At 38.9% G+C, this 22,701-nt stretch overlaps 3 protein-coding genes and 1 non-coding gene across 5 annotated transcripts; 2 read left to right on the top strand and 2 right to left on the bottom strand.

The window, feature by feature from the left end:
• Window positions 1–302: 302 nt before the first annotated feature.
• On the top strand, window positions 303–4,952 carry aptx (aprataxin). 2 transcript variants are annotated; one of them, XM_042485446.1, is made up of 7 exons: window positions 303–484; window positions 2,331–2,377; window positions 2,494–2,772; window positions 2,910–2,969; window positions 3,064–3,290; window positions 3,626–3,729; window positions 4,480–4,952. In XM_042485446.1, exons 1-7 carry the CDS (start codon window positions 355–357, stop codon window positions 4,632–4,634), a joined length of 1,002 nt encoding a protein of 333 aa, XP_042341380.1. In that variant the 5' UTR covers window positions 303–354; the 3' UTR covers window positions 4,635–4,952. The 2 variants fall into 2 exon arrangements, with proteins under 2 accessions (XP_042341380.1, XP_042341381.1); XM_042485447.1 differs by lacking the exon at window positions 2,331–2,377 and having other exon boundaries at window positions 2,611–2,772.
• A 948-nt stretch (window positions 4,953–5,900) lies between these two features.
• trnai-aau lies at window positions 5,901–5,974 on the bottom strand. Its single transcript has one exon. It is a non-coding gene; the product is annotated as a tRNA-Ile (tRNA).
• Window positions 5,975–7,351: 1,377 nt separating this feature from the next.
• scpp1 (secretory calcium-binding phosphoprotein 1) lies at window positions 7,352–13,847 on the bottom strand. The gene is made up of 10 exons (XM_042485809.1): window positions 13,660–13,847; window positions 10,745–10,935; window positions 10,390–10,444; window positions 9,998–10,045; window positions 9,592–9,645; window positions 9,453–9,479; window positions 9,277–9,324; window positions 8,358–8,423; window positions 8,208–8,267; window positions 7,352–8,121 (listed from the first exon to the last, which is right to left on the bottom strand). The coding sequence occupies exons 3-10, from the start codon at window positions 10,441–10,443 to the stop codon at window positions 7,621–7,623; spliced, it is 858 nt and encodes a 285-aa protein (XP_042341743.1). The 5' UTR covers window position 10,444; window positions 10,745–10,935; window positions 13,660–13,847; the 3' UTR covers window positions 7,352–7,620.
• A 1,177-nt stretch (window positions 13,848–15,024) lies between these two features.
• Window positions 15,025–21,000, top strand: sparcl1 (SPARC-like 1). The gene is made up of 11 exons (XM_042485385.1): window positions 15,025–15,110; window positions 16,165–16,220; window positions 16,753–16,818; window positions 16,915–18,003; window positions 18,158–18,266; window positions 18,628–18,749; window positions 18,841–18,961; window positions 19,065–19,201; window positions 19,387–19,535; window positions 20,226–20,374; window positions 20,972–21,000. Exons 2-11 carry the CDS (start codon window positions 16,167–16,169, stop codon window positions 20,998–21,000), a joined length of 2,025 nt encoding a protein of 674 aa, XP_042341319.1. The 5' UTR covers window positions 15,025–15,110; window positions 16,165–16,166.
• Window positions 21,001–22,701: the final 1,701 nt, after the last annotated feature.

The following is a 22,701-nucleotide window of genomic DNA, read 5'->3' as shown; positions in this document are numbered from 1 at the left end:
AAAACAAATAAGGTGTATATGTCTTGGTTTAAATCTCCCTCGTACAATTTAACGTTATATGTACTGTTGTTTTTGTCACTGTTTTGTTTGATTTGTTTTCTCTCTCTCTTTATGTATTTGAAATTGTTTCAGATAATTTACTAAAAGTATCATTTTTTCAGTGTTCATTATACGCCTGTATAATGCACTGTGTTCTTTTTTTTTTTTTTTTAAATAAAAAATAAGAAAATAAAAAATAAAATAAATCTGATTTAGTGACGTCTATTCTCTGCGACGTGACGAGTCACCAAAACAAAGCGTGCGCTTCAACAGTTAACTCTGTTAAAAAAAGATAGCCACATAAATGATGATAAAATGCCAATTTGCTGGCTTATCAGCGAGGAGGGCAATCATAAACCAATTCGACTGCCTCACCTACACTCAGTTGTCCTGGGTCGAGGTCCAGAGACGACTATTAAAGACAAAAAATGCTCGCGGCAGCAAGGTAATATAACGACACATTTCAGTTTAGATTAGCATTTAGCTGACGAGATCAAAACGAGAAAAGACAAGACAATGCCACGAAAGTCTATTAAAAATGCCATCCAGTTAAGTGTTATGAGACAAGATTGAATTCTAAAGTAACGTTAACCGATCTAGTAATTATCATACAAACCGTGTAGCCTGTGAGACGATTATCAACAGTGAACATTAAAGAAAATCTCATTTTTATGTAAATTAGATGCAGCCTGATTGACTGTTACAGCCTGGTTAAAGCCAGAAATCTGTGCCATATTGCACTTGTTTAGTATTTTACACATACCTTAGATGTTGCAGCACGGCACACTGAACAAAAATATAATATATAATAAACGCAACTCTTGTTTTCATTTTTCACGAGTTGAACTGAAATATTTAACACTTTCACATGCAAACTTAATATTTATTTCTCTCTATTCTGTTAAAATCCGTTTTAGTGAGCACTTGCCCTTTGCCATGATAATCCTTTATAAAGACACTGATTAAACAGCTTGAGTTACACAGCTGTGTTACTCAAGGTAACAACCAAGGGCCACTCTAAAACGTGCAGTTTTGTCACACAGCACAGTGCCAGATGTTTTTAGGTAGCTTGCTATTGGCATGCTGACTGCATGAATTAAATGTTCATTTTGAATTTGAAGTTATTTAATAGGGACAATACAATTTAACATACCTCCAATACAGAGTATGAAACTGTTTCACAAAGAGTTTAAAGCTATTTCTGCTTTTCAACTCTTATCCTTAGTTGTGCTCATACAGACCTCCCATTTTAACATGTGATGTTAAAATGGGAGGCACAGTATTATACATATACCACAAAACACAAACTACATTACAGATACCACATCACAACTTATATGACAATACACACATTCAAATACACATGCTAAAATACACACACTACAAAACACCAATTCACTTACAGTAATACCGTTTGGACATTTTCAGCACACTTAGCTAAGCGTGTGTACAGCTCTGGTTTGCTTTTTGCTGTACATCCAACCTTCCTCGCAATCCATAGATGCAACAGTTGTTTTGCACACCAAAGAAATACTGCGCATACTGGAAAAAAATGTCTCAGGAAAGTTAGTCTGAATGCTTATCATCAGCAAAGGTCTTGACCTGAGAGTAGTTCATTGTTAACCGACTTGAAAGGACAACTGCTCACCTTTGATAGCGTCTGACACTGTGTTCTTTTCACACATGTAATCCTGTGTGACCAAAACATGTATATCTGGAGCCCAGCCATGTGAAGCCTAAAGTGTCTTTTTTCAACTTGTGAAAAATGGGAGCGACAACAAAGTGTTGCATTTCTGTTGCACAATGTTTTGATTTCATTCCCACAAAAAACATTTTGGTAGAAGTTGGCAGGATTTATTTTTGATAAAACTTAGTATGGGTTTTTTTCTATACTTATCAGTACAATACACTGGATGGTTTCCATGATTTCCAAAATCTAAAGAGAAACCATTTTACCCTGTTCCTTTTTACATTTATTGTGTAGTTAACAGTTTTCTGGATTTTAGCATCTACTGTTTTTAAGGAATTCAATCATTACATTGAAACTATTGAATCCTGTATGTGCAAAAATGCAATCATACCTTATCTGTCTGCAACAGTTATGATATAAATTGGTCTAAATGACTACGTCCCCTCATCGCTTATTTTATTGTGTACAGTGTCTAATTAATTGTCATAGACTATTTTGTTTCATACTGTATGTGTTCATTTTTCATTTTATTTAAGTTAGACTCTGTCAAAGATTAAAAAGCAATCTTCAATCTGTGCAAATGTCATCCCCTCTCAACCAGTTGAATTGAAAGCAGAATGCAACAAAGGTTATGTCAAAGTTAAACAGGTAAGAAACATAAGGAACATTGATTTCATTAGAGTGAAGCTTTTATGAAGCAACTGTTGTGCTAAGTTTTGATAAATTTACCACTTTGTCTCTCTTCTTCTGCCTTTACTCCAAAGCTGGGCTCAAACCCGACCTCCATAGACTCTGTGGTGGTGGGTAAGGACAGTGAGGTCAAAATGAAGCCTGGACAGCAGCTTCATATTGTCAATCAGCTCTACCCATACACTATACAGTTCAAGGAGGATCTCACTGGGGATCACGGTGGCACCAAAAGACCGCGAGAGTCGTCCTCAGAGGACAAAGCGAGCCGCAGAGAGGCCCCGAGTGTGAAAGTAGCCAAACAGGCAGAGAAGGTTTCTGTGTCAGAAAGCCACAGAGAAGGCACAAAAACCAGTGTAAGCGAAAAAAGTGTGTGTGCATGTATTTAAAATTTGTTTTATGATGTCCACCTTTTTTTTATTTGTATGGATTTTTTTATAGAGCTTGTCCAAGTGTGTGTTACAAAAAAATAGCTGCCTTAAATTCATTTCAGGAAAGTTTTGGACATTGGAGCCAAGGTCTGAAGACCTCAATGCAAGACCCGAAGATGCAGGTAGCTTTTTCTTAAAAAAAAAAAAAAAAAAATTAAATTTGTGATGTGGATGTTGTCAGTCAATGTTGAAAAAATGCTGTTGTTTTTTCTCCAGGTTTACAAGGATGATAAAGTAGTGGTAATCAAAGATAAATACCCCAAAGCTCGCTATCACTGGCTGGTCCTCCCCTGGCAGAGCATTTCCAGCCTGAAGGCGTTACGTGACGAACACTGCGACCTGGTGAAACACATGCAGCAAGTTGCTGACCAGATGATTCAGCAGTGCCCGCATGCTAGCTCGCTGCAATTCCGCACAGGGTACCATGCTATCCCCAGTATGAGGTCAGTGATGACGGTTTGAATTGTGCGATATCACTGGAAAATCATATTTTGTGTTTCAGCCTGTGTTGTATCATTTGTTTTATACAGAAATCATGGGCCTTTCATTAATCACATATAAGTTAGTCACCCAAATACATCAGTCTAAACGTTTTTTAAAATGGTATTCAAAAATGTATATAATTCATTTGTACAGTCCTTTTTAAATGCAAAAAATACTGTGGTACATATAATGCAAATTCCACCATCCACCCCAAAACTCATGAGGGAAGAGGTTAGCACATATCTAATGTAGATGCTTCAAAATTAACATATTTTGTCTATATTCTCTTTTACAGTCATGTGCACCTGCATGTGATCAGCCAAGACTTTGACTCTCCTTGTTTAAAGAACAAAAAACACTGGAACTCATTCACAACTGACTATTTCATGGATTCTCATGGTGAGAGCAAATTCCTTATTTCTTTTATTTTATGTCGGTGGTTATGACCTGGCTCAATTATATATGTGTATATATAATATAAAGAACTAAAGCAACATAATGATAATAATAATGATAAAGAAGCCATTGAAGGGAGGCAAAAATTGGGGTGATGTGGGACTGATGACTGTTTTTTGTTTACAGCCTTGCCATAGCATTTTGTACCATTTAGAGTCGAGCTATGGAAGACTGTAATACGAGTAAAGAGTGAGTTGAAATAGTCGAAACGGGAAAATTAAAGTACGCACACAGTATTGATTAGATTTTTGCAATATTTCTTAACTGGAAGAAACAGGTCTGAATGAGTTTTTAATATGAGATTCGAGGTCCAGATGTTGCTCAAACAGGAGATTTTTTGAGACAATTTATATGTTGCTAGCGAGGGGGGAAATATATTGACTCACCTCTTAGTTTAGGACCTCAGCTTTGTCTATAACCGAACCAAAGACAGGCAGTGAGATGTAGCAGCAAACTGCTGGTTCATCCAGAGATGGAGCTACCAGCTGCACATGGGAAAAAGTAACGTGAACGCTCCCAGGTGTTCCCAAATGCCTTAATGAGCACCTGCATGCAAAGAGAGAGCGCAGAGACAAGTCAAATAACAGGACAGAGATTACACCTGGGCTGTCACAGTGTTTTACAGCAAGAGTTGTTAACTTGAAGTACCAGAGTAATACATTGTGTCTAATACTGCAAATATGTTATCTGCAGATGTCATTCAGATGCTTGAAACAGATGGAAGAGTCACTGTCAAAGAAGGAACCAGCGAGTTGTTGAAACTACCTCTCCGCTGCCACGTGTGTCGCAGAGAGCTCCCCACCATACCAGCTCTGAAGGAACACCTCAAGTCTCACTTTCCCAGCTAAGAAAGTGACCTCAGAGGGAATACATGTGTCAGATGTTTATATCACAGGATTGTACTGTGATGGGCAATATACTTGCATGTAAATTTTGATTTATAGTTTTGTTAAATTTGTTTCAAAAAAAAAAAGACCAGAACATAATGTCCAACTGTAGCTTTAGCTGCATTTCAACATTTCAGTAGGTTAAGATGTGTGTCACTTATTTTGGACTTCATCTTTTGTTTCTCTCTTAATTTCTGAACTCAGAAATCAGAAAACTGCATCTATTGTTCCCACATTTTCAAAGATGTTTAATATGCTGTATTAAAAGTTTTCTAAGAACTGGCAGCTGGATTTATTTGATTTAAAATTGTAGCATGTCTTCTATGATAGTACAACACCCACAAATAATTATATTTATTAAATTTTTTGGTATGGAATGATTAAAGGAGATGTCAAAATAATGGTATAATATTTGTGTTGCAGCTGTCTATTTGAGAAGCTCTGTCCTGGAGCTGGACTACTGCAAAAAAACACTAATTTGTTTCAAATGAAGCTTTAAAACCAACTGTTAACATGTCTAAAAGGAGTTGCAGCTGATAACTGCAAAACTTATGTAATTAGTTAGATACATGACTTAGCATAATGTCAGCATGAAACGATTATTATCACTGAGTGAAAAGCTTTGGAGATTACCCATATAAACAATAGTCTGGTAGCATGTGGTGAAATTTGGGGGTCTAAGGTCAAGCTCTGAATTTTTAGGACATTTAGAAGAGTTGAAGCAATAGTTCACCGTGATATTATTACAACAGTTTTTATATAATGACTGAAGCTAGCAGAGTCGACAACTGCTAAAGCTTGACAGCTTGAATATGTTTAGAGTTATCGAATGAGGACATGATTAGCCCCTGTACACCTATAGTCCACCCACACACATTATTACTTCTTGTGGCTGATTAGACCTCTGTGGACTGTGTGTGTGCTCACAGACAGTGCTGACACTGATGACATTATGTAATTCCCAGCATTGTTGTACTTAATTATGCACTGAACAGACGTCCAAAGTTAGCTAAAACAGTGAGAGTTTTCAGGGCTGCTAATAACACCGCAGCATGAATTACTGACTTTGTCGCCATCTAGTGTACGTTTTTATACAGACATGGATATACATAGAAAATAACTCCGGCGTCTGAGTTTTGACATCGTGATTCTGCGTTTAAAGTAAACGATATGTTAACAGATAAGGCTAATATTATTGCTTATAAACATAAAGGGCAAAAAGCCTCTTGGCCCGTACGGGGATCGAACCCGCGACCTTGGCGTTATTAGCACCACGCTCTAACCAACTGAGCTAACCGGCCATAAATGACGTGTTGAAAATTAAGCTTTTAATCCTATGAGGAATGGTACTTGAACCTGTATTTTTGTTTTGTAAAAATTTTATTTCGAAACATCACTGTCCAGCTTAGTCAACACTGACGTCCAACTAACATTGACTCAAACCTTTCAGCATTTAAGCCTCAATAATAGGAGCCTATTTAAGGTTATATAGCTTTATTAGCTAGCAATAATGTAACATTTGCATTTGGTGGTACGTTAGCATAAAGCAGGCTAAGTTAACTCACCCCTGTGGTGGAAAAAAATGCTTCTCGGATCATAGCGTTAATTAAGTGAAAGTATTAACACGACAGTGCAAGTAAAAGCCCATTTTTCTTACCACAGACGTATTTTCAGTCAAAAATGTGCCCAAAGTATCATAGATTAACTTAAACTGGCCACATTCAAAGATACAGCCTACATAGACATTATAACGCTGCAGACTCACAGCTATTTGAACTAATATAAGATACCTAGATTTACCTTTTCTATGGTAAATCTTATTTTAGAGGCTGATCATATGTTTTACATAAAAAAATGTTAACCTGCAAAGCTATTGGTTTTAAATACATTCAGTGAACTAGGCCTAAATGTAGCCCTAATTAAACCAGTATCGTTAATTTAACATTTATATTTTGCAGTAGTCTACATGCAGTTCATATTTCACATTCCCATTTGCATCATGATTCCAGTAGTTAAATTACTTCTTATTTTCCATTTGTATGTCATTAAATATGAAAACTGCAAAAAATCTTGGTCCATAAAACAAAAGTTTTTTTTTTTGTTTTTACCCATGCTTCTGCTCAGTAATTGAACCCTCTATGTCCACAATTATGCATTATAGCTATTATAGCTATTCATTACAAACTCCTCAAATAAGTTGATGCATGCCGTTTTAGAAGTTACCTTAATTTCTTTTCTTTTTTGTTAAATGTATGTCTAGTAAACAAGTGTGTACTTTTTACATTAATCTCAATTGTCATTTTTTTGCTGGCATGTGATTTATTTTGCATTCGATTTTGTTGAAATTTTGGCTCACATTTATGTTACCAATCTGATAACTTTTTACAAATTAGTTTGAACTACTTTTTCTAAGTAGCTTAATTAACCAAACTAGATTCCCCCCTAGGGTTATTTTCTGTAGTCCATCATCTTCCAATGTGAAAAAGTTGGTAGCTTGCAAAGCCTTGCTTACTAAGTAACCCCAGCAACACTATATTTCACTCTAAAATGTAGCTGAGAGATTGGAAATACTCAAAACTTACAGCACAGTAGGCCACAGTACTTAAATGTACATATGATACTTTCCACAACTGACCATGTCTCAAAGGTTATATAAAAAAACACGCAACTGCCCAATACCATATGATTATATCATGTTTATTATTATCAATACAAAGTAATGCTTAGGCTACACCAATGTCACAACAATAATCACACACACACACACACACACACACACACACACACACAAATGAGTGAACTGACTGCAGGTAACACTACAATGCCAAAATCAACATTCAGAAGCGATGGGCTAGAGAAAATATATCATCCTGAAGTCTTCAGGCAGGTCGCTTAATGGTGTTGTAGTTCATAGTGGGGAAACACAGAGCTGCACTTGTGCTCGTCATCATCTCCTTAGACTTAACTCCCTTTCATCGTCATCTGGCACCATCAGATTGTCCACTGAGTGATGAGCGTCGTCTCCTATATCCTGGAAGAAATACTCCTCACTTTCACAGCTCTGGGTTCCATTCACACAGTCTGGGGTTTTGATTTGTTCCAGCTCGGTGCTGTCACTGGCATTGCTGTCCTCCGCGCTCTTGCTGGCATCACTGCTGTCACTGGTGTCATTGGTCTCGTTGCTTTCACTGCTGTTGCTCTCACTGCTCTCACTGGTGGGCACAGCAGTAACTTCACTGGTGTCTGAGCTGTCGCTGGTGGTGTCGCTGCTGTCAGTGGGATTCACCACCAGCTGTAGGTTTGTGTCGCTCCCCTGTTTAAATGCGGTGCTGATGGAGGTGAGAGCTGGCTGTTTCTCCATCAGCTCATCTGACTGACCCTTGACCTCTGTACTGCTGCTGTTGTCCTCTGCACTCAGCTCTTTGATGACGCTTGCAAACACTTGAACCTGATGCAGAGAATATCATCATGTTACTCAACTTTATTCTGAAACTGGACAAAGTTTAAACCAAATGTGCAAAGTGTTTACTGCACCTTTCGTACGTTCTCCTCGCTGGTCATAGTATCATCTCTGGTTTCAGCCATAGAGTCAGACTGTGGAAATACAAGGAATAATATGAGTTAAGTGGAGACCAGAGGGATGCTGCGCCATGTTAACAGCTTGCAAATAAATATAAATCTTACCCCATCATCCTCATCTGACTGACTGTTACTCTCTTCTGAAGTCTCCTCTGAAGTCTCCTCTGAAGTCTATACACATTAAGTATATATATATAACTTAAGTCCTTTTTTTGCAATTATTTTCATTCTTAATGTCAGATATTTACTAGCACTACTCATACTATCACAACTACAATTCTTAAAGGGACAGTTCACCCCAAATAAAAAACACACATCCTTCCTTTAATCCATAGTGCTATGTATCAATCTAGATCATTTTGGTGTGGGTTGCCAAGTGTGTGTGAGATATTGGCCATAGAAATGCCTGCCTTCTCTTGAATATAGTTGGACTAGATGGAACTTGGCTTGTGGTGCTCAAAGTACAAATAATAAAATAAAATTAAAAAATTTTTTAAAACTCAACAGCAATGTTTCTTTCAAGAAACCATGACCCAGTTACTCAGGATAATCCACAGACCTTGTTGTGAGCTGTTTCACGTAGGAACTATTTTCTTTTTACTGAACTACACCCACCAACTGTATCACCACACAGAAGGAATAGTGCATTTAATCATATACAAGAAGCTTGTGCTCAAGATGCGAGACGTAAACACTGATGGCATTCCTCTCATCTGAGTTGTAACATCAGCCAGCTCTATTGTAGTGGGAAAGGTAGTGGTAGACACACGCTTACTTACAGCGTGGTGATACAGTTGGCGGATGTAGTTCTCTACAATCAATATCTCCAACAGTCTGTAACTCTCACCAAAACAGTCAAGATTGACTAACAGCACTACAGTTAAGAGGAAAAATATGCATGTTTATTTTGTGGTGAACCGTTCCTTTAAAACATGATGATTTTAAGGTCATGACCACAATAATAATATCCTTAATAATGTTCACTAATGACATTAAAGTTAAAAAGAGTGATGATATAACCCACCTTGTCCTCTGATGTTGTCTCTAAAGATTCGGACTCTGAGCTTGTACTCTGAAAAGACACACATTTGATATTGTGAATTCAGACATATTTACAGAACACCGTTAGATTAATTGGATCAAAATGACTTGATTTTTCTTATTGAGTTATGTAGAAGATAGAAAATCAGACAGACTTACTTGATTTGAGATACTCTCTTCAGAGCTCTGCAACCGAAAAAGGAACACGTTATGAAATTCAGCAATCAAAAACATGCAAAAAGTCGTCTGCATCAGAAAATAATTATCTTCTCTTTACTAGATTGACTGTAATCATTACCTGAATCTCTGAGGTGTTATTTTCGGCTGATTGTGAAACAGACAAACTTTCAGTCTGGAAAAGAAAAACAAAGCAAGCACAAACCACAGTATGTTTAATTACAGCTTATAACTGCAACACCAACAATCATCACATCTAAGCTATTGCTGCATAACTGGGTCCAGACGTGCTGTACAGTAAACAATTGTGTCTGAAATGGGAATTGTCTTGAGGTCTGAAGAATCTTCAAGTAACCGCACCTATTGTTAGACTTTCTGCTGACTATGTTTGTGGAGCACAACCTGCCTGCAGTTACATGATTAATGTGCAAAGAGTGTTGAGTTCATGCGCTGCAACACCAGGAGTCAAATGAGATACAGCTTTAGCTTTTAGCTTTAAGGGAGGACTGGATTCAGATTGCACTCACCGAGTTTGAGTCAAGCTCATTTGATTCTGAAACAGCGTTGAATGAAATCTGTCGAGAAGGAAGCACAGGTCATATTTTACATTATTGTGGTTCTAGTTTTGCATAAAATCAATCTGAATCCATCTGAAGTGATTAAAACCATCTTACATGCTTCTTAAAGTACTAAGCCTTCCTGCTTTGCTTACATACAGTGGAAATTCTTACAGCGGGAGGCAATGCTCACATTTACACTTACACTGTTGTGATAGCAATGGAGGAGTCACTATTAAAAAATTTGAAATTCATCTATAGCATCAAGCAGACATTGTAGAAATGTGGCTAAATGTGTATCAAATTGCAAAAATGCTTACATTAAAAAGTCTTGTGTTTTATTTTCAGTTTTTCATACTTACTGGATTGGCAAGAACTGCTCCAACGAGGCAAAACATTATTATGGTGCCCTTCATTCTGTAACAGATATACAGTTTGTGATTAATATCATAGCTGACTTGATTCAATTCAATTTAAAATGCTTTGCCCTTTAAGAGAAATTTGACATAAACTGGTTTGCAAACATAAAAACACAAAAACCTATGAATCAATTTTAAAAAATCCAAAATATGTTGGCATAAAGAGCAACTCTCTTTAACTGCTAAACATGTCAAAAACATGTTGAAGTAACATTAACAACTTAAAGGCTCTTACAAGCAAAGTTTGGAATCATGCAAGAGAAAATATAATTCATAAAGTCCATACACAATCAATTACCTTTTTGTTTGTTCGTTTCAGAGCTGGTGTGAGAAACGCTTTCAGCGGTCCTTGTCCAGTGAATGTAGCAGAAAACAGGAGATCCCAGTGCTCTGAGCCACGTATGGATGCTGGTGGTTGAGGCAGTGAAAGCACGATGTGTGGATACGATGTGCTGTAGGAACCTCCAAGAACCACCGTATATAAGCAACCTGAAGTGAAACGATTGCATCACTTCCTTCCGGACGTCTCTCGACTGTCGACACGCGAAGGTGTATCTGTTTCCGGAGAGCAAGCTCAAGACAAACACATGCACGCTGGCACAGTGATGATTACACCATACACACCACAAATACACACATAAACTCACACAGAGTTGGATTCATTCAGTCTCTTCAGGTCCTCCGCCCCCTCACAAGTCCTCAGTGAAATATAGTTTAGCGTACTAAACCATAGGGTTTGTGGCCTGTTGGGAAAACACGCTCACCCACTCAGAGAGGAAAGGAGGGACAGACGGGGTCATGCTTCTTTCCGGTGGATCCAACTGGATGTTTTTCTCTTTACTAACTAGTCAACCATTTGTGTGATTATTTTTCATATATTTGTACATATTTTGGTGTTGTGTAATTATTATATACAAGAAGCAGGTGAGAGGCAGCGCCTTGTAAGGTAGATTCAAAACACCTCAAAATAAAAAAATAGAGAATTTCTTATAAGGAAGCTCAAACTTGTGACAATTTCACACATAATTTCAGTCATACGTGAACATACTTAATTTAAAAAACAAACAAACCACATTTTGTGATCTGAAATCTCAGAACCCACTGACCATTGTCTGATGATGATAGAGCGTCTGGGGATGAGTGCCAATATTTCAGGCTGATTTGGTGTAGCCAGCAGATATGTGGGCCAAGACTTTTTCTTTTGTGCATCAGTCCTTTCAGATAATCACTATAAACCAGCCCAGTGGCCAAAAGAAAATGTTGCCTTTTTACATGTCTGCAAATTTGTTACAGTTACATTTCTATGTAGCATATCGACAATTCTAAAGTGATATAGTATATTTGAGCTGATTTCGTAACTACGAGGACGAAAGACTGCTGCCAAGCTGCAGACCAGTGTGGAAGATCAACAAACAACAGCACAGGGCGTTTTTTGGCGAACAATTCCACCTGTGTTTGTAGCACAGAATCCAGGTGTTTTAAGCAGCATATCGCTCTCTTTCCCAGTGGCGTTTGAGCCACCAAAACTGGTGTTTTTCAGGACCTGTCCCTGCTTTTTTAGCAGCTTTTGTACCACCAAACCTAACCCAGTGATATTTGTGCCTAAAACTAATCACACCCTCACCACAGTGTTGTTAAGAATTGTTAAATTTCAAACGAATGCAGAAATTAACAATACAAACTTTTTTTTCTGCTGATTTGGTTGCTCCAGACAGATATCTGTATGAGATTTCAGATACATTTAAAATAAAAAAAAGCCCATATGAAGCTAAGTCAGTGTCTGACAACGCGTTCCACCTCTACGCATGGACGGTTTGCGTGGCGTTCTAACATGATTGGTCAGTACTTCTCAGCCTACAAACGTATTTCAACCGGAAACCAGAACACTTCCGACACCAAAATCTTCTCCCTTCTTCTACATTTTCAGCATCCATATGGAAAGATTATATAAGCTGTTATCCCCTGTGTACATGATGTTATTGGAAACAGGACTTGTTTTTGGAAATAGGGCATGTACAGTAGGAAGCCTAAATACAGACGTCTGTGTTTCCTCCCTGAGGCTCATAATTGTTTCCTGGATATCCATGTATGGTCAGGCCTAAAATAAGATTACAGAATTCCTTGTTTAACCTCACTTTGGATTTTAACCGTGCAAAAGAAACATGTAATTAGACTGGATGTTCTGCAGTCTGGAGCTGTTTGCCAAAAACCACAGCTACCAGTGAGAGAGGGAGAGACGATTGATGCTTGTTGTGGCACACAGACATGCAGTCAGCAGTGTCTGTCCCTAAGTTACATAAGCTTTTATGATATATCGACCCTTTTAGCCAGGCATCTGATGCATCGAGGTTATCAATATTCATAATGTGACAGATATTCACAGCAGGACGGACTAGTAATAGAGCAGTGGTAATTTATCCTTGATGGTACACATTATGATGCCAGTTGGTAAAAAAAATAGATAAAGTAAACAGAATTTAAAGACATTTTCAAAATATGTACATTGTGGTGTACACTTTTGGTCACATTACCTCAAAGCAACAGTGTACAATGATGGTAAGAACTGAGAAAAAAGGGGGTAATGTTAAAATCTTAATACAAATATATACACACATGAATGGAAACTATTCAGAATTATTAAACTTATCAAGGTTAATTTGCAGAGATCAAAATAAATGTATTTATTATATTTTATAAACCTAAATACAGAATACCAAAAAGTGTCATGGTGGGATTCCATAATGGTACGATGTTTCAAGATCAATATTTGCATTTTGGTAATTTTCTGATATAAATTTTAAAATTAAGCACATTCAAAATGAAGAATTAAACTGCAGTAATCTATTATCATGAGTCTTTTCCTTTTTTCAATTTAAAATTTTAAAATTAAAAATTTTAAAAATTTAAAATGACAGAAAAAAATGTTCTTAGATATTTTTTTGGAGAGGCTTAATGGGGCTCAACCATGCCAGGAAAGCCCCAAAAAAGGGACTCAACATGGCCTCCAGATAGTCATGGTACAATATATACAATGCCGCTGGTTTTGCAATATTGGAAAATAATTGAGGCTGTGTTGTCTGAGTGCAAACAGTAAATAATGGGTATGTTACAAAATAATGGTGACAAATATTTGTCATGTTGTTAATCGTCATATCTGTCATCATATCAACATACTGACGCTTGTTATATTCTGTGGCAGAAGTTCAGTCTTACCCCTTTTCCACCAACATGAACCTGGTTCCGTTCTGGTTCCCGCACTTGTCATATTCTACAGGTTGCAAAAAGAAGATGGAAAAGGCAACAATTGAAAGGGAAATGAGAAACAAAGGAGCGTGCATTAATAGTTAGTTCACACTGGTTTTGGGGGTAAAAGCAAATATCTCATGACAAAAAAAATGCAACTACTGTTCAGCACTGTTGTGCATTGTGCAATGCCATCCGCTGATGACACGTCCTCGTTTCAATGGTTCCGTACAAAAACTCGTGCTGGTTCACTCGATAGCACAACGGTTCCAAAAAGCATGAACAAAACCAGCCCAAGGACCAGAAATAATTTGTTTGGAAAGGGATATCTATTCGGACTTGGCTTGGGAACATGAGGGTCGCTTATGTAAGTCTCCATATGGATCAAATACGTGGTATGGCCTGGGAGCTGCTCCTGGACCCTGCAGAGGTGAACCCCAAACTGCTTAGGTGTCTGTCCATGGGCAGCCCCCAGGACAAAGCATCATTAATGTATTTGCGGGGGTCGTTTTGCTGCATATTTCTGTATTTCAGGCAAGTGTGTAATGTGTCAAACAACTCTCTCTCTCTGTCTCTCTCTCTCTCTCTCGGGGGCCTAAGGAGCACACACCTGTGACAGAGTGACATCTTGTGGCCAAAATTATGTATTATTTCTAACCCAAGTCAATGTTTTATGACAAGTTCCAAATTGGTTTGGTTTGGTTTTACTGTATCATGAACAACGTAAACATAATACAGCCATCAAATGTTCACAAAACAAAAAAAAAAGAAGTAAAAAAATCAATCCAACATGAGACGTAGACATACAATTAAATGTAGTTAGAGCAGGTAACCAGCAATAAAAATAAATAGAGAACTTAATAAACATTTCATTACATAGCCTTTAATTCTATTTCATGTCCAATATCTTGTAAGTATTTAATGTGTGTTACTATGTATTACAAGTATCAAACTGCATTTTTAAATTTTTTTCTGAAGTTTTTTTTTTTGCTGTTCGCCACATAAACTGTCTATCTGTCTTTGTATTATCTTTCCAAAGAAACAGTGAAGAAATGATGAATAAAATAAATAAATTCACTTAGGATGTCACCACATGCAGTAATTATTTTCCTTATTTATTTATTTATTTTTAAACTTTTGCACCACCTTTTATGCTGATCTTGTTTGTAGGGAACAAAGCACCCCCAATTCAATGTCTATTCCTCTCCCTGTATCTCTGTAGCACAAAGACCCTCCCAAAGTACAAAAAAAAAAAAAAAAATGTTGGCACCATAGACCCAGAAAAAAACTGTGTGTGTGTGTGTGTTTGCAGCACGCTAGTTTGTGTGGACAGTGTGAGCGCTGTCTCGAATACAAAAGGACACCTTCACAGGTTCAACACAGGAAAAGATTCTCATTTCTCTTGCAACTGCCAGCCTCAGGTAAAATAATAACTACTAACATGTCTCCATTCTTTTGAAGGTTAATGTGTCGATGAGGAAATAGAGATGATTGTGACACCTTGTTCTCTCACTAATTTGCATTTGAACTTGGGTGCTGTATGCAGCGACTGGTGGCTTGATTATGATGTACTGTAGCCTCTTTTATGGCGGCCAAATCTTTATTTGTTATTCTTTATGGTGACAGTGATGCCTTTATTTATTTTTGTACATATAAAGGGATTCAGAGGGTCATTTTTAATAACTGTCCACACTGTGATGTACTAACTTATATGCTGTGCACAACATAGACCATTTTTAATGATGCATTCTTATGGTTTTGCATAATATATATATATTAACATCTATTTTATAGTAGTAAATTATCCTCAAAGACATTAAATCATTTTCATCAAAAATGTGAGAAATATATTTACAACTATCTTGTAATATGGATCTTATATTACAAATGAAAATTTAATCCTCTCTAGCAATGCCTTAATATCATAAAGATCAAACAAAATTGTGTGATTTATTGCTTTTGGTGAATTTTCATATGCACACCTCTTGTCGCCAACTATGTGGGGTTTAGTGGGCCAAACCAGAGAGCTATTGTTCCCCTGGACAGGCCCACTAGTGTCTGTTTTGTTTCCGTCCCGAGAGACAAAAAGTTTGTGGACTTAGTCAACTTTTTCCAGTCTGGTAGCTTCTGATGTTTACTTTAGCTCTGAATGTGACTTTTGAGAGAGAGGCGCATCTCAGAGGCTGGTAACCTTGACAACTGTGGAGGCCAGTCGCGCCGCTCTGCTTGTCATGAAAATGTTGGCAGCTCACAGATGCACTCATTTGTTTTAACTTTGAAGGCATTGCCAAGTTCATGTCTTTGTTGTGACCCGTTAGAAGTCAGATTATAATGTATTCCTTGTTTTTAATGTGTTTTATTAAATCGGTACATCCAATTTTCAGCTCTGCAGGGATTCTCAATAATGTAAATTACCACATGTAATTAAATTTTGTTTTGTGTCTGACGTTTAAAGTATGAATTCCTCTGTTTTAGGTATGAGGGCCTGCTTAGTATTCCTTTGCTTACTGGCAGCAACATTCGCCCTGTCTGTGAGTAATATTTTTCTTTTTTTGACACCAAACTTTGCCAGAGAGAACTGAAGAGCAAATAATGTGATGTGATATTTGTGTATTGCATTTTTTGGCATTGAGGGAACAGTATGTAAGATTTATTGGCATCTAGTGGTGAGGATTGCACATTGCAACCAGCTGAAACTTCTCACACGTGCCAAACTTAAACTCCCGGTTAGGACTCCTACAGTTTTCATTTTTCAGAGGTTTTTTACCAGGAGCCGAACTGTCGAATTGAAAAAGCGAAAGCCTATCTAGAGTATGTTTGATTTGCCTGTTTTGGGCTACTATGAAAACATGGCTGTGATGATGGTGATCGCTGCAGACGAGGACTCACTCCCTGTGGAGTTATAAACAGCTCATTGTAGGGTTATGAAAACATGACAATTCTTATTTTCAGATGATTGTACAATAGGAGAAAATTCTTCCAGTATATTTCCCTAAATCCTACACACTGGACCTTTAAACTTTAATGGATGTTCACTGAATGAGTTATCTTCATTATACGCAGGTAAAAAGTAAACCTCATGGAAAACATCATGGATTGCATAAGGCTTCACATACAGCCAAAGAAAAGGTAGAGCAGGACTCTAAACTCATTCTTTTAAATCAAATATTTGAAACTTAAGATGATTTCATGTTGTAAAAATTAACATTTTTTCTTTAAAATAAGGACACTATCACAGAGGAAGCCAACAAGCCACGGGTCGTCCCCACCTTAGTCACATTTGAGGCCAGCAGCCAGGAGCAGGAAGATGAAGACGTGAGCTCCCAAGACAACGCCAATGCTAACAAGGAGGAGGGAGGGTTTGAGGTGTCTGACAGGAACGACAAAACAACTGCAGTCTTGCTGAGCGAGGAGGAGTTGGTGGACCTCCTGAAGAAAGAGGCAGAAGAAGAGCAGGAAGCAGAAGAGAGAGCCTTAGAGGAAGAAGTGGAGAAGGACAAAGGCAAGGCAGAGTCTGGTGAGGCTGTGGAGACCAGTGAGGATGAGGAGGAGATAAAGTTGGATGACAAACTAGAAATAGAGGAAAATGCTAAAGATGTGACAAATGAGGAGGGTGAAGAAATAAAGAGTGTAGGAGATGCTGAAATGCCAGAGAAAGAAGAGGAAGAAGAAGTGGAGGAGGAAAAGTCTGTTAAAAAAATAGCAAGCAGAGAGGAACAAGGGGCATTTCTGGAGGACACGGATGGAAGCACAGAGTCAGAGATCCCCGCTGATCTCGACTACGCTGCAGATAGCGGCATTTTACAGCCTCTCCAGATTGTATCGGCTAAAATGAAACCCAGCGCTGATGACACTCAGCCTCCTTCAAAACCAGATGCTAAAGAGAAGGAAGCTGGTGAGAAAGGCCTGCCCACCATCACAGATGATTATGAGCAAGACGTACAAAACACAGAAGCAGTGGACAGTGAGGAGGAGTCTGATCAGGACAAAGATTCAGAGGTCAAGTCTAAAGACGTTGATAAGAAAGAACCAGAAGCAAACGTGGACCCTCAAGAACCGAAGAGCAGCACAGAGCTTGAATCAGAGTCCCGGCCAGCTGGAAAAGAGGAAGAGAGAAGTAAGAATGACAGTGGAAGTCACACCAAGGGAAAGACAAGGAAGCAGAAGAAGAACAAGAGGGCGAGGAAGCACTCTCCACAGAGTGAGGAAGCACAGTCTGGACAGGAACAGAGCCAGCAGGATCCTCAGGCGTCTGAGGGCAGCAGCATTGACAACACAGTGCAAAAGGCAAAGAGAAGAAGGGCCGGAAAATGGGTAATGCATGTATAATCTGTAATCTGCAGGTTTTGTTCGGGGATGATGGCTTTACTTTTGCTGTGGTGCTGCAATCTAAAAATGGTTGTAACAACTTTACTTCAATGTCTCAAGGAACATCTCAAGAAATGACCTCCTCATGTTTCCTTTCCAGGGTCCTTTAGTAGGAATGAATCCAGTGCAGATAAGAGCCACAGTGGATCTCTACCCCAGTTCCAGGCCCCCTCTTGGTGGAGGTGTCCATCACCCAGAAGCCCCTGCTGGTTGGTTAATTCAGTATTCACAGCACTGACTAATGCACTATCCCAACAGCCTCACACGGGAATCTGCTGACTGGATCATCTTGCTAAAACTTCCGCATGAATAGTGTCACTCTGCTTCGTGGTCTCTACCAAAACACAGCTCTGCCGGCTTAAGGACTGAATGATAGAGATCAAGTTGAATTTAATCGCTGCACAAACTCCAGCAGCAGAAGAATGTGGGGGATGGTGTGTGGTGGTTAGAGCTCAACGGTTTCCAGTTATCACACTGTAAAATAAAATCAAACCACTCCTGAAAATTAGGCCAGTGGATTTAATATTAAGATAGGTCCAAGGTCATCGCAGTGCTTGTCTTTTCTTTCAGATCCATGTGACAACTTTCCCTGCAAGCGTGGAAAGACGTGTAAACTTGATGCGGACAATAAGCCAAGCTGCGTGTGTCAAGAGCCATCGGAGTGTCCTCCCAGTGTGAATGAGTTTGATCATGTAAGTAACGATTATCACTTGATAGCACAACTGGAGTGACATTCAGCAGCTGCTGTGTTGCATTTGATTTTTGGTTGTTCAATTTCCATAGGTTTGTGGGACAAATAACAAAACATACGATACATCATGTGAGCTCTTTGCAACGAAATGCAAGCTGGAAGGCACAAAGAGAGGACACAGACTTCATCTGGACTACACCGGGCCATGCAAAGGTGAGCGTTAACCACACAGAGTATACAGTTTACACAAGAACATTTTAGTTGAAGTTTGGTGCAGGAAACATTTATTTGATCCTTTTCTCTGTTTCTCCCTCAGTGATACCTCCTTGTGTGGACACTGAGCTTGTCCAGTTCCCACTACGAATGAGAGATTGGCTGAAAAATGTGCTGCTGCAGCTCTACGAACATGACTCCATGTCTCCTGGCTTCCTCACACCTAAACAACGCTTTAGAGTAAGATGCTCTGCTCAAATTAATATGTTTTGATAAAACTGGGATTTTCAGGCTTCATAAATTTAACTATTTCAATTGTAATCCTATAAAACCATTACTGTTATTTACTGCAGTTTGTTTCAGTCAACAGAAAGTCACAAATGTGGGTAAAGAAAGGATTGTGTTCAATGCTGTGTATTCTGTAGGTGAAGAAAATCTTTGAGAGTGAGAGGCGTCTTCATGCTGGCGATCACTCCGTTGAGCTGCTCGCGCAGGACTTTGAGAAGAACTACAACATGTACATCTACCCAGTGCACTGGCAGTTTGCACAACTGGACCAACACCCCTCTGATAGGTACATTTTGTTCAGCACAGTCATCAAAGAAAATATTCTATGTTGCTGCAAATCACAGACACATTAGATCTTTAAATTTTGATGTTGAATACTGTGACACCTGGGCAAGATGTCTACCAAGCCGCGTACCACTGTTCAAGACCAACAAACAACAAAAACAGTTGTTTTCTGGTGACCCTTTTTGTCATTTTCGTGTCTGTGGCACTGAACCGGAGTGTTTTCACTGCTCCTTTCCTGCGTGTCTGGATGCTTTTGTGCCACCAAATGTGGGTGCTTAAACCAAACTTGATCTTTTCTTAACCATGACCAAGTGGTTGAGAAAGTTTCTGCTATAGAAGAATGTAAAAATGAAACTTATCCATAACTTATCCAAACATATAATGGGGACATTTTTACTGGCCTTTACATTACATTAAAAAATGACCAAAGAGTGTAGAGTTATACTAGTATATGTTCGGAAGCCAGTATTACAATATTACAATATTACACTGAAAACACTGATGTCAATACTTTTGCTTATGGTCTGAACCGTTTTTATGGCAAAAATGTATCCAATATTTAATAAAACCACTATGAGCACACTATATCATAAAACCATCTATGAGTCTGAATATAATGCAAACAAACTGTACTGTATATGAATTAGACACTGCCAGTGATTAAAACTTTATGTTCATCTGTCCTGTGCAGAGTCTTGTCCCACTCAGAGCTGGCTCCACTCCGAGTCCCACTGGTGCCGATGGAGCACTGCACCTCCCGCTTCTTCCAGGAGTGTGACGCTGACAAGGACAAGCAGGTGTCCTTTAAAGAGTGGACTTCCTGTTTTGGTATCAAGAATGGTAAGAACACTAGAGTTGTCATGATACTAGGATTTCTAACTTCAATATAATACCAAAAGGAAAACTGACATTGTGGGAATAAAATTTAAAATGTTTACTAAGAGATAAACATAAGGCTTTAACATGGCAGCGATTTTTTTTTTTAAGGTAAGTAGCAGAGTCACTGTCTTGGAGAGCAGGAAGCTGGATTAATTTAAAGAATTATTTCAAGCAGTTTACAGGCAGTGGGAAAAGAGAAAGAACACAAAACCAAAATTGAGGACAAACTGACAAAGAGCAAAAGAAGTGGGCAGTATATGTGAGGAGACACTAATTAGGGAAGTGAGAACAGGTGAGTGGACTACAGGACAAGTAAGGGACAACTAAAACTAAAGAGGGCGTGGCAGACTGGTGGGAAAACACAAACAGAGATGTGAGTAACAAAATGTAAACAGCAAACACTAAACATGAACGCAATAATGCAGAAAAACATGACCTCAAGAAGAGACCAGGGCCCAGATCAGGTTCCTCAGGATTTTTCACACATTTATAAAGTATAATGTAAATACTGTTGTCATTTTTTCATACTACTGATGCTGTTATCTGTTCTCTCCTCAGATGATATGGATGTCAACCTGCTATTCTGAGCTCCATGTTCCTCCTCATCCACAACACAAGCTTGATGAAGCATCCAGAAGCCTCCATGAACCTCTGTAACATAAGGAACTCTGACACAAACAGACAAAACAAACTCGTTTTTACCTCCTGCTATAGAGGGCAAGTGTTGCTGTTATTCTGTGTAAGCTTGGATCTGTGTTATGAAATTTAGACAAAGCTGATAGAAGGGTTTTATTAGAATATAAAAGTGTTTTTTTTTTAGCTGGTTTTATCCAGAAACTGTTTTCTAATGCATTCCAATCTGGGGGAAAGTTTACATCAGCTCAGTAGCAGAAAAGTTGTTGTATATAGGGCTTCAAAAGAACTGTGGTTTGTATGTTTGAGTGATTTAGTGCTCTTTAAATCAAAGTTAATGTGTGTTACAGTAGAAAAATGTAAAACAATAACTGTGTTTCACTTTTTTGTTACTAGAGAACGCTGTAAATGTACAATTTTATTGTTGCTCTAATTAAAGCTTTATGGACAGCAGTGGACTCCACAGTATCATGACGTTTATGTTGACTTTCTCTACAGCCTTGAAATAAACATTATTGCATCACATTGGTGAATCCCAGTTAGGAGACATCAGTTTATGCTTTAATATCATGCTTTACCTGTTGGTCAATTTCCCTGATGCCACCATGACATGAAAATAAGTCCTCTGCAACAATGGTTTGGAGAATGCAAGTCACTGTTAGCAGGTTAACGTTCGCCACATAATCCTGAATAATGGCGCTCTGTAAGGTAATAAAGCAAAAAATAGCCAGCAGCATGGTCATGATGATTACAGTGACTTGTTGTTTTGAGATCAAGTGCTAGACTCTGATTGGACCCTTCCTGGTACTCACTGAATCTGCCGCACTCTATATAAGCAGAGGAAGACGCAGCTCTTCACCTGACGACTGTCCGCTGTGACTGAGATTAAGCATGTTCTGCTTACTGTGGTTTATCTTCCAAACTTTGGCTGTTGTGGTGGAGGGTGGTGTGTCTTCAGGGAGTGCTGAGGCACTTGCCAGCGGGGGAGTGAATAATAATGGAGTGGCTGCTGGCAACAATGCCAATCCTGGAGTTCAAAATGGGGTCCCCCTAAATAGTGAACCCCTTGTGGGACGCTTAGTCCAACTCGGTGGTTCATTTTTCATCCAGCCAGTCGGAAGCCAAGTAGGTCAGGCTGCCTTGCAGCAGCTAATCCCCATTGGAGGTCTCCAACAAGGTGGTGCATTTCTTGTGGGGCAGGCGGGTGCACCCAATGTGAATCCACAAGTGACTCAGGGTGCCAGGGGTGGACCGGTCACACTGTTTGCCGTGCTGCCACAGGGAAATGCTGGAGGAAGCCAACAGCTGTTGACACCTGGCCAAGTGCAGCTCATCCCGGTGACTGGACTAAACAACCAGCAGCAACAGCCGGGAGCTGCTGGTGGGAGGGCGGCTGGCAGAGTGAGGTTTCAGCGCTCGGTGGCAGCTCGCCTCAAGAGGGCACAGTCCCCAGAGATGAAGGTGACGGCGGCTGAAGAGGAGGAAGAATACTCTGGAATGGAGGCTGAGGAGAAGCAAGCAAAATGAGACCACACACATGATTTAATCCCTACATCCTAATCCTATGTCAATACTAGCTGAACGTTATAAATCATCTTAACTAATGAACAATAAATGATGGAAGTAAACTGAATCTTTGTTGAGTCTTTATTACA

Source organism: Plectropomus leopardus, chromosome 4 (genome assembly GCF_008729295.1).
Source record: "Plectropomus leopardus isolate mb chromosome 4, YSFRI_Pleo_2.0, whole genome shotgun sequence".
Lineage (NCBI taxonomy): Eukaryota > Metazoa > Chordata > Actinopteri > Perciformes > Serranidae > Plectropomus > Plectropomus leopardus.
Note: the sequence above shows the minus strand (reverse complement) of the source record. Positions and strands in the feature narration are given on the sequence as shown.

What these genes read in the sequence shown, in the direction of transcription:
- aptx (XM_042485446.1), top strand. Translation starts at nt 355, where the DNA reads ATGCCAATTTGCTGGCTTATCAGCGAGGAGGGCAATCATAAACCAATT. An exon ending in AAAATGCTCGCGGCAGCAAG is followed by an intron (nt 485 to 2,330) that starts GTAATATAACGA and finishes CCTCTCAACCAG; the next exon opens with TTGAATTGAAAGCAGAATGC. An exon ending in GAGAAGGCACAAAAACCAGT is followed by an intron (nt 2,773 to 2,909) that starts GTAAGCGAAAAA and finishes AATTCATTTCAG; the next exon opens with GAAAGTTTTGGACATTGGAG.
- scpp1 (XM_042485809.1), bottom strand. Translation starts at nt 10,443, where the DNA reads ATGAAGGGCACCATAATAATGTTTTGCCTCGTTGGAGCAGTTCTTGCC. An exon ending in GAGCAGTTCTTGCCAATCCA is followed by an intron (nt 10,046 to 10,389) that starts GTAAGTATGAAA and finishes CCTTCTCGACAG; the next exon opens with ATTTCATTCAACGCTGTTTC. An exon ending in ATGAGCTTGACTCAAACTCG is followed by an intron (nt 9,646 to 9,997) that starts GTGAGTGCAATC and finishes TTTCTTTTCCAG; the next exon opens with ACTGAAAGTTTGTCTGTTTC.
- sparcl1 (XM_042485385.1), top strand. Translation starts at nt 16,167, where the DNA reads ATGAGGGCCTGCTTAGTATTCCTTTGCTTACTGGCAGCAACATTCGCC. An exon ending in CAGCAACATTCGCCCTGTCT is followed by an intron (nt 16,221 to 16,752) that starts GTGAGTAATATT and finishes CATTATACGCAG; the next exon opens with GTAAAAAGTAAACCTCATGG. An exon ending in CACATACAGCCAAAGAAAAG is followed by an intron (nt 16,819 to 16,914) that starts GTAGAGCAGGAC and finishes CTTTAAAATAAG; the next exon opens with GACACTATCACAGAGGAAGC.